Source organism: Camelina sativa, chromosome 17 (genome assembly GCF_030686135.1).
Source record: "Camelina sativa cultivar CO46 ecotype springtype chromosome 17, ASM3068613v1".
Classification (NCBI taxonomy): Eukaryota; Viridiplantae; Streptophyta; class Magnoliopsida; order Brassicales; family Brassicaceae; genus Camelina; species Camelina sativa.
In genome coordinates, this window is record NC_141896.1 from 22,153,245 (window position 1) to 22,164,890 (window position 11,646).

At 30.9% G+C, this 11,646-nt stretch overlaps 1 protein-coding gene and 1 pseudogene across 2 annotated transcripts; both read right to left on the bottom strand.

Moving 5' to 3' along the window:
* Positions 1–645: 645 nt before the first annotated feature.
* Positions 646–1,997, bottom strand: LOC147924179 (uncharacterized). Its single transcript, XM_087496014.1, has 3 exons — positions 1,897–1,997; positions 1,251–1,653; positions 646–1,171 (listed from the first exon to the last, which is right to left on the bottom strand). Exons 1-3 carry the CDS (start codon positions 1,899–1,901, stop codon positions 809–811), a joined length of 771 nt encoding a protein of 256 aa, XP_087352140.1. The 5' UTR covers positions 1,902–1,997; the 3' UTR covers positions 646–808.
* An 8,110-nt stretch (positions 1,998–10,107) lies between these two features.
* On the bottom strand, positions 10,108–11,415 carry LOC104757807 (uncharacterized; annotated as a pseudogene). The gene is made up of 3 exons (XR_015585926.1): positions 10,797–11,415; positions 10,378–10,435; positions 10,108–10,293 (listed from the first exon to the last, which is right to left on the bottom strand). The product of XR_015585926.1 is annotated as an uncharacterized LOC104757807 (transcript).
* Between the last annotated feature and the right edge of the window lie 231 nt (positions 11,416–11,646).

The window sequence follows — 11,646 nt, forward strand, 5'->3', positions numbered from 1 at the left end:
TTCATCACCTCTGTATGTGGGATTCCTTAATTCTCCCCCTCGAGATGTGACACTTCATGTCTATCAATCTCGATTTGAATCCCACTCTGTAATCAATAACATTCTCAAATTGGGTTGTCTATTATATCTTAGACCTTTTTAACTTTGAGACTTGGGAGACTATAACACATTATCAAATTGTGTTCCCATAGACAATAGTAAATATACTCTTCAAGAGCTTTCAATACTTTTTTTACTACTTCTTAATATTGTAGTAGAATAATGGAAACCACTTGTAGCATAAAGTCATATTCACTTCAAAAAATAGATCAGCCCAATAGAATGTGATTCACATCAACATCTCACAATTTTACTCATTCACAAATATCAAGATATAAAAATTGGGAAAATCCCACAAAAAAACCTCAAAGTGACACCAGCTCCTAGTTTAAACCTTAGAAGTTTTGCACTTCCACTTTTATACCTCAAAGTAATAATATTGCTACTATAATACCCCATATTGGCTTACACGTTCGTGGCATCACAAAAGTTAACAGAAGTTTTACGGAAATTTTAATTTGTTAACAGAACAGTTAACAGTAGTTAACGTTGTTTGTGTTAATAAAATGTTATTTTATATAAATTAGAATAGATAATCTGGAAAACTTTAGGGAAAAAAGACAATAAATAAATATAAAACACACATAATTCATAGTAAAAAATTCCCAGAACTTGTTTAAAAAAACATATTTTGTCCCAAAATCTAAAATTGACAACACAAAAACCATAAAGTTTTCATCCCAAAACTGAAACTGAAAGACATGAACATTCAAAGAGGAGGTTGATGGTCATTGTTAGACATATCATACACCTTGTCTCCAAACACTTGAAATGGCCGACCTGTGAATGGACTATAAAATGTTCCAACTCCTCTTGGAACATTTTCCACTTTTCTTGTCTTTAAAGGTCGTCCACGCTTCTTGTTTTTTGGTTTGTTGGAGGAGACTGAAGGCTGTGGTGTACTTGAAGAAGCATGAACTGCAGAAGATAATTGATTCGGTTGAAACGGTTGAGAGCTAATTGCAGAAGAAGTTTGATCGATTGTGGTGGATTCAGTGGTTGGTAATGGATGAGAGCTAACAGCTGAATTGGCTCTAGGTTTCCTTGTCTTTGGTTGACGTAGTGGCTGAACCTAATTCACACAAATAAAACAGAGAAAATTTAAAACCAATTATCAAGCATTGGTCAAATAAAAAAGAGAGAGAAAGTACCTCAACTAACGGATTGAAAGAATGAGAATTTTCTCCCATCCCCTCAGCCATTATACTTGTTCCATCAACAGAACCAATCAAATGATCTGGACAACCATGCTCAATAAATACATCAATCTCACCTGTTGATTTTGCAGAAGAATGTAGCTCGGGCATGTCAAAATTTGAGCTATCAAACACATACTGCAACATCTTCATCTCCTCTCTTGCATCTTTGAACCAAATGATACTTATTGGGGCCTTAACACATTCAGACCTACAGCAGTCTTCAAACTTCATCCATCCAACCTCTGCCAATTTCCAGAAGACAATTTTACAACCTAATTCATGAAGATAGTTGTAATCATCTTCTACTTTCTTCATTTCTCCACCATAGTGGATTGTTAGTTTAATCATCTCCTCACTGTATAATAACAAAATGAAAAAAAAGCAGAACATCAATCTCTAGTCTCGTAAAAAGGAAAAAAAAAATGAAAACACTTGCAATTTTCATACGAAACCACCCACTCAAACCCAGAAACACGAATTCAATCGATACATTACATCGCAAAAGTCAAAATCAGAAACCCAGAAATCTTTCTAATCAATTGGGAAAATCATAAACAGTAATAATCAACTAAAACTGATAGGCTGAAACAATTCTTACCCCATTTCGATCAGTGGAATGCTATATTCTTCGATTCTCCTTTTCTCTACTCTACGTCTCTCTCTTTCGTCGAGTCTTTTTTTTTTTTATGAACTCCCCCAAAACCATTTGGGGATTTTAGCATTTTTAATAATTATTGTTTTATTTTATGTAGTAGTATTAAAAAAAAAACAGATGCACGTGGCCAATAAATCCAATAATTAAACAGAGTGAACTTTTGTTAACAGTTCTGTTAACAGATTCTGAAATTCTGTTAAATTTTGTGATGTCACGAACATATAAGTTAATTTAGGGTATTATATTAGCAATATTATCATTTTAAGGTATAAAAGTGGAAATACAAAACCTTCAATGTTTAAACTGGAAGCTGGTGTCACTTTGAGGTTTTTTTGTGGGATTTTCCCTATAAAAATTTAAAAATATATTCTTCACTATATTGTGTCTACATGACAACAATATTTTATGACAAGTAAATTATGTATTTTCTAATATCTTTCCATCAATGATATTATATTCTATTACATAATTTTGGTAATAATTGGAATCAAGATGGTTTGTATATATTCTCTTACAAACTTTTAGTCATTTACTTTCTTTAGATTATTCTAAAGAACTGAAGAATTTTATGATTATATACTTAGACTTAAACCTTCTCATAGAGGTGATGTCAAGAAAATATAATTAATAATATTATTTAGTAATTTGTTACTAAATTTTTAATTTATTCACCACACAAGGTTGGATGACATAATTTAAAATATTTTAAAATTAGTGATCAAATAATATATTTATGAATAAAATAATCCAATAATTATCACTAGGTGTGTTCATGAGATTTCTATAAAATCATAAAATAAAAAAAAACCATAACAAGAACATGATTAAATTGTCACCGGATTAATCATCAGTTAAAATATTTCACCATAATTGTCTTTTACTGCAACTACTAATGACTTTGTAGTTCACGGTTTAGATTGGTTAATTAATTAGCTAACAATTATTCTTTAGATTAATAATATACATGCAACACACATACACATTTTTCATGTATACATGTACAACTTGCATATACACATAATCAAGTCAAAAGAAAAGATTAATCAATCATTATTTCGTGGACTTATATATCAAACCAAATAACAGCAAGATAACTAGACCAACAAATACCAAACAACTAAAGCTGCTTTTGATTTTGGTGAAACAGTTTTAAAACTATAATAAATTTGAGTCTTAACGATTGATCATGTTTCGGTCTTTTACTAAAGTTTTGAGTTTATCGATCAAATCTAAGATAAATAGCAAGTAAGTGACACTTATCTTTGAGTAGGGTCGTTCGCACTTCTCTGATGAGAGATATGGCCTCGATCGTAAGTGAGCTCTTAATTAAGTTGGGACGACATGCAACGGTAGCAAACGGAGACACGTCGGTTAAGTATTTTGATAGAAATAAAACACATATTCAATTATTTCCTATCACCAAGAATATAAAAATACAAGGCATTAGAGACATCAATGACAATAACCAACGATTCATCAAACAAACGAATTTGAGTTATCTCGGTCATTAGTAAAGCTTGAATAAAGAAATCTGATCAAAGTTTGACCAAACAAATTAAATCAAAAGAGATTTCACAAAACGAACAAGCAACAGACAATGATGCAAAATCCAATATAACTCTTGATAGAAAATTTTGAAATCGATCTCCTTCATGCATAAAAATTTTAGATGCCATATAATCACAAGAACCATTAACATCTAAGATGCTCAATAAAATATTCGACATCAAAGTTTAAAGTATAAGTACAATATACTTATAAATCATATAGTATATATGTGTTCGATCAAATCAATAAACAATAATAAAATATAATTATATTGTAATAAACTATAACGAAGCAATAAACTTCCACCACAACTCAAAAGCATATAACAATAATCTATGCATGCATGAGCCAAATCGTTCATTATGACGCATGAGTAAGCATATGTAAATTAAATACCAGATTGACAAACTATAAGACATGTGTACGTCGATAATCACAAAGCATATAATAATACTTATCTCAGTGGTTTCGGAGACGGAGACGTGTTAAAACGAGACTGTTGGCTAGGTTTTCGACAAAATATATCTTTCATATCAAGCGTATAGACAGATCGTTTTAAAGAGATCTATAAGAAAAACGATATGATGTGAGATCCACAATTATAGAAAATAAACCAATAAAGCAAAATACTACGATATAATAAAAAGATGAACTTATCTCTCTTGGGTAATCAGAGACGTCAGGTAAGATTTTGTCGAAGAACTCTTTAGTTGAAGGTACCAAGACATAGTCGGAGGTCGTACATAGTCGGAGGAAGATGATAAGGACTCATGGCTTAGGCTTAGATTTTTTTTTTTGTTAGACGGCTAGGGTTAGAGATTCGTGCTGATAACGTGTTATAAACAGAGGTTTTAAGGAAATAGTTTTCTCTATTATTTTATCTGTTGCATAAGCTACAACATATATATAGGATACAATATTAGGGTTTAGGGTTTATACTAATAGGCCAATAATAGACATCCACATTATACAATATATCTATAAGACATCATATCGTATGATATATATATAGGTAATGAAAAAGCACTGGTGACTGGAGTAAATTGACGACAATTGCTATAACTCAACTTCCAAAGTTCCCAAAATATCCAAGTTACTTCATTGAGAATAATGGTAAACTGGTGCTATTTATTCTTCACTTCATTTATTACTACGTGACTTGGATATTTACCTAGTCTAGGTCTATTAGCATTTACGTTGTGGCATTGTGGGAAAGAACCAAGAATGCCGAAAAGTTTAAAGTTACTCTTCTATTGGTGGTTCTGGTTGCTAGCTACTAATCTACTATGTCCCGAGCTTGCTTCCGGTTCCAGGCTTTTCGAGGTGAGCAGATGAAGGAATAGGTGTGTGATCCATTTTGTGAAGAGTTGAATGTTTATGCACTTTCATATCTTATTAGCATCTCACTTACTTTCGAACTCCATAAACATAGTGGGATAACTTTATATATACCACAAATGGTTTACTGTTTTTTTTGTGTGTGTCTATCTCTATGTTTATATTATAGTTTTTGGCGGATCTCAACTCGACGCCAATGAGTAAAATGATCACTCGGTTGAATTTGATTCGTAATATAAGATCATGATTTGAGATTCGAGGACTTTATGCATCCATACATGGTTACTTATTTCCTATGCTTAATCTCAATTGCATAAAATCGATTCTTTACTTCCAAAGTTGATCTCAAATTGTATACGTCTCGTGCATATGTTCTATATAATTATTGATCGATGACACAAAATAAACTCTACATTTATATATTGAAGAGATTTTAAATAAATAGGGGTAATACAACAGAGGAAAAGTTGCTTAAAAAGAGAACTGTTTCATAGGTGCGTGAAAACATAATTTTAACCAATTTTCCCACTCGAACGGGTGGTATGGTTTAGGCCAATTAGAAAACCCTGTGAGTGAGTTGCTCGACTAGTATTACTAAAGAAGAACTTATTTAAATAGTCTATACTAGTATTTTTGCAGCAGCTCAAAAATACATTTTAGAATTTTTTTACATTTAAGGGTAAATTACTCAAATGTTACTCATTTTAGGTAATATTACCAGAATCTACAAAAAACTTTTTTATTACTAGAATGTTTCGGGTATTTTCAAAATACCTAGCGTGCCCTTATTTTATGTTACCGGAAAAAACGTTATTACAAAAATGCCATTGCCACGTTAGACGCCACGTCAGAAATCGCTGACGTGTAACCATAACTCAGCCATAACGCGTTACAGAGTATGTTGCGGCTGAGTTATAGGTATGTTGTGGCTGAGTTATCGGAAAAACATTTGAGTAAGAGCGGACGGCTGATTTATGAAAATCTGGCTGAGTTATGCTCATAAGTCAGCCAAGCGTTACGGCTGACTTATTAAATCTTGCTGAGTTATGCGCATAACTCAGCCGTCCTTATGGCTGAGTTTTCACCTAATGGTTGAGTCGTCAAAATTTTGGCTGAGTTATCACTACGACACGGCTGAGTTATCACTACGACACGGCTGAGTGGTCAAAAATTTGGCTGAGTTATGCTCATAAGTCAGCCAAGCGTTACGGCTGACTTATTAAATCTGGCTGAGTTATGAGCATAACTCAGCCGTCATAGGCTGACTTATCGACAACTCAGCCCTTTGACGGCTGACTTATTAGCAAAAGATTAATTACTAGAATGTTATTCAGTTTTACGGCTGACTTATCAAACGATACGGCTGAGTTACATATTTTCAGTTGATGAAGCGGCTGAGTTTGACAACAATTTTTTTTGCTTTTTAATAACTGTAATGTTTTTCATGTTGTGGCTGAGTTACATTGTTAACTAAACTTCTTTGTTACATTGCAAATTAAAAATTAACTACATGTATGCCATAATATTTAAAATCTTATCATATTTAGGTCTATGTCTATTTTCATTTCAACTGATAATAAAAAATAATAATTTAGGAGAAATAAAATAACTAATTAAAAAAGTTATTAAATAAAAGAAAAACAGTAAAAATTATTTTTCTTGACATATGAATTAAATAAAAATGAAAAAAATAATTTTTTTTGTATTATATAACTGAATTTTCGTTTTTTTAGTTAAAAAAAAATAGATAACTCAACTTACCACATCTTTAACTCATGAAAATTTTCATGATGTTGAATAATCTTTTGAGTTAACAATTTTACAAAGGATATACCTTAAACTTATACATCAACCATAACACATGATTATTCAAACTCAACTTAAAAAAAATTAGTTTTGTTAGTGATTGGTAACATTTTTGAATAAAAGTTAGGTCTATGTCTATTTTCATTTCAAATAATAATAAAAAATAATAATTTAGGAGAAATAATATAACTAATTAAAAAATTTATTAAATAAAAGAAAAACAGTAAAAATTATTTTTCTTGATATATGAATTAAATAAAAACGAAAAAAATATTTTTTGTATTATATAACTGAATTTTCGTTTTTTTTAACTAAAAAAAATAGATAACTCAACTTACCACATCTTTAACTCATGAAAATTTCCATGATGTTGAATAATCTTTTGAGTTAACAATTTTACAAAGGATATACCTCAAACTTGTACATCAACCATATCACATTATTATTCAAACTCAACTTCAAAAAAATTAGTTTTGTTAGTGATTGGTAACATTTTTGAATAAAATTTAGATCTATGTCTATTTTCATTTCAAATAATAATAAAAATAATAATAAAAAATAATAATTTAGGAGAAATAAAATAATTAATTAAAAAAGTTATTAAATAAAAGAAAAACAGTAAAAATTATTTTTCTTGATATATGAATTAAATAAAAACAAATTTTTTTTTTGTATTATATAACTGGATTTTCGTTTTTAGTTAAAAAAATAGATAACTCAACTTACCACATCTTCAACTCATGAAAATTTCCATGATGTTGAATAATCTTTTGAGTTAACAATTTTACAAAGGATTTACCTCAAACTTGTACATCAACCATAACACATGATTATTCAAACTCAACTTCAAAAAAATTAGTTTTGTTAGTGATTGGTAACATTTTTGAATAAAATTTAGGTCTATGACTATTTTCATTTCAAATGATAATAAAAAATAATAATTTAGGAGGAAATAAAATAACTAATTCAAAAAGTTAGTTTTGTTAGTGATTGGTAACATTTTTGAATAAATTTTGAGTTAAGTCCATAACTCAACTTAAGTCAATAGTAACACATGTTATCATCTATTTACTTTCAGATTTTTCTTGTGATAACTCAGCCATAACTCACAATAACTCAGCCGTCACATGACCTTTCGTTTTCCCGTAAAAATTATAACTCAGCCGTAAAGTCATATATATCATCCATTTACTTTCAGATTGTTTCTTGTGATAACTCAGCCATAACTCACTATAACTCAGCCGTCACATGACCTTTCGTTTTCCCGTTTTTCATAACTCAGCCATAAAACGATATTTTGGCGGGAAACCATCAGTTTACCTAATAGTAGACATATTTCCATTCTAAATTTAAATTTTGAGTTATAATAATTTTAATATTCAACTGTTGGAGAAATACTTTTAGAAAAATAAAATTATAAATTCGAATAATAATTATTTAATTATTTGCAATAATATCTTGTGATAAAAAGCTCACTTTATAAATTTATTATGCGTGTGGATTTGAGCAGGCACAGAATTAGTGATTTTTCGCGCTTCCCTAACAACACTTTTTGTAATATCGAGAGACGTTTTAATACTTATAGAAAAATAAAATTCTAAATTCAAATAATAATTATTTAATTATTTCCAATAATATCTTGTGATATAAAGCTCACTTTATGAATTTATTATGCGTGTGGATTGAGCAGGCACAGAATTAGTGATTTTTCGCGCTTCTCTAACAACACTTTTGGTGACATCGAAAGACGTTTTAATACTTATTAGGAATCTGACAGAACAAAAGACCCTGAATACGTTTTCATATTATTGAGAAGACCCTAAACGATAACTCAGCCATAACTTTACCATAACTCAGCCAACCCTCAAATTAGAATGACTAAATAATCGACCAAACCGGAATCTATTTTTTCCATTATTTTCGGTTAATTACGGTTATATTCGGCTTGCTATCGGTTATATTAACTTAATCCACCTAATTTGGATTACTTATGGTTATATATTCATATAACCGATCCATAACCGAAAATAACCGAAAAGTAATTTCAAAAAATTTTAAATTTTCAAATGGTTATCATATTAGTATATCCAAATTACCACCTTAAACCAAACACAATATAACCATAATGTTGGAAATATGAACCATAAACCTCAAACCCCAACCCCTAAATGTCATGTTTTGAATGTTTTACACATTTTCATCAGAGTGTGTAAAAATCAATCTTTGTCTATAATTATTACTCTTTATTGCTTATAATGATTGTAATATTCATTTTTTCATTCTATATTTTAATTTTGAGTTATAATAATTCTAATTTACAAATATTTCATAAGTCAGCCGTTTATGTCGATAACTTAGCCATATCAGTCAAATGTTTGAGAAATACTTTTATTAAAAAAAAAATTAAAAAAAATTAAAATGCAAATTTAAAAAAGAAATCGCTAAAATCTCATTTATTACGTGTGTGGTTCTTAACAATAAACATAATTATTGTTTGTGTCTCCCCAACAACACTTTTTGTATTTTCGAGAAGGTATATAATAAATTAATATATATGTTGCATAACTCAGCAATAACTTTACCATAACTCAGCCGACCCTCAAATTAGAATGACTAAATAACCGATCAAACCGAACTGAACCAGAAACTATTTTTTCCATTATTTTCGGCTAATTACGGTTATATTCGGCTTGCTATCAGTTATATTAAGTTAATCAACCTAATTTGGATAACATTTAGATTATTTATGGTTATATATTCATCTAACCGACCCATAACCGGAAATAACCAAAAAGTAATTTCAAAAATTTTTAAATTTTCAAATGGTTATACATATTAGTATATCCAAATTACCACCTTAAACCAAACACAATATAACCAAAACCAAACTGTTATATTAAAACCCATAATGTTAGAAGTATGAACCCTAAACCTCAAACCCTAACCCTAACCCCTAAATGTCATGTTTTGAATGTTTTACACATTTTGATCAAACTGTGTAAAAATCAATATTTGTCTATAATTATTACTTTTTATTGCTTATAATGATTATAATATTTATTTTTTCATTCTATATTTTGAGTTATAATAATTCTAATTTATAAATATTTCATAAGTCAGCCGTTTATGTCGATAACTCAGCCATATCATTTAATTGTTAGAGAAATACTTTTATTTCTTTTATTCGCAATTCGAATTCAAAATTTTTAATTAATTTGAATAATATATTGTGAGAAAAGCTAACCTTATGTATTTATTATGTGTAAATCTGAGCAGGTACAAAATTAATGATTTTTCGCAATTCCCTAACAATATTTTTTATGATATCGAGAGACGTTTTAATTAGATAATTTATTAGGAATCTGACAGAACAAAAGACCCATAAAAGAAAGAAGAATACATACTAATATCTCATAATTCCGTAATTTATAACTCAGCCATGTGAAATATATAACTCAGATGTAACTTAACCATAAATCAGCCATAACTTTAAAAATAGACAAATCAATGTTTTACATACCCAAGTACAATTCATCTCGAACTGAGCATAGTCACGAACTATCTTTAAAGAATGTAAACGGTGATGGTATAATAATAATGAGTAGTTCAGCAAGAGCACCAGACAGGCTTAATAACTCGATAAGTTTCCTGCAAACAATTTTAACGAAGATCACAAAGAGCATCTCCCGAAACAGTAAAACTATGTCAGTATAAAGAGAAACCATCACGTACTTGTCATCATGGACAGGAACTCCCCATTCTTCTACATGGAAAGCAATGTAACATTGGTCTTTTACAAGAAACAAAAAAACAAAATGACCGGTCAGTCATAGCAGAGGAAAAGATTCAAGCTAAGACAAAGTTAAAGGCTTAATGACTTAGCCTATCCCGTCAGCTTAGAGAATGACAAATAAACTAATCTCTACAAATCTCTCTTTCTGTGGTCGTTGTTCAATAGAGATATGATTTGCCTAATCACAAAGCATACTCAAAGATTTGTGCTTTACGTTCAAAAACTAAATCCCAAAGAAAGAGAACACAAATCTTTTCAACTCTACTTAAAACTCAGAATCGAGACTGACTCTTCAATTGCTTAACCGGTAAAGCCAATCATCAATTGTATCCAAGAAAGAATTAGAATTGATGATTACCAGATTTGGGAGTGATCCAAGCGCATCTTTTACGACCATCAGAGAAGCAATCACAGGAAGCACCACAAGGCTTCTCATCTCTCACCTCAGTAAGATTCCTTCTCAGTGAAGAAGAGACAGACCCAATTCGGCGCAAAGCCCTCTTCCCGCTAGAAGTAGACGTCGCAAGAAGACGACGCATCAAAAGAATACAAAGCGGATATCGACGAGATACCATTCTGTCTCAGAATTGAAGGGCTTAGTAGAGGCGAGCATTGCGGCATCTTCTTCGTCGGACTTGGAGACGACGCTGTAAAGGTTGGGTTTTTTTTTTAGTTTTGTCAGCCACTTGCTTCTTCACCGTCTTTGACAACGGTTTCTGCTGGAGGTTATTACCGGCGGGACCAAGAACTGATCGGAATTCTCCTCGGTCGGATGAATCCACAGAACGAACTCGCGGTGGAGCTGACATTGACCTAAAAGTCTCCGATTGCCCTTTTTCAACCACCAGAATGGTTAAATGCTGGATCATGAAAGAATGAGATGCGTGCTAGATCTACAGACTTGTATGACAGATATGTATGAGCATGCTTAACAGAGAGATGAAAGGATAGTGAAGAGACGACACAAGAGATTTGTTAACGGGGTTCGGATAACCTACATCCCCGGGACCAAGTCCATAATCATTCACTAGAATAAGAACGCAAAAGTCACATTTGCCAATGGTATCTAGCATACACTTGTGCCTACCACTCTTATCTACATGAACTAAAGGAACCACCACTCTTTGTCTTTTCCGACGAGTGTGAACCTCTACAAAAACCACCAACAGATTCTCTATTTTGTCGGTGGGATAACACCACACACAACA

Excerpts from the sequence above, each read along its gene's own strand:
- LOC147924179 (XM_087496014.1), bottom strand. Across the intron at positions 1,172-1,250 it reads CTTTCAATCCGTTAGTTGAG|GTTCAGCCACTACGTCAACC; the intron begins GTACTTTCTCTC and ends TGTGTGAATTAG.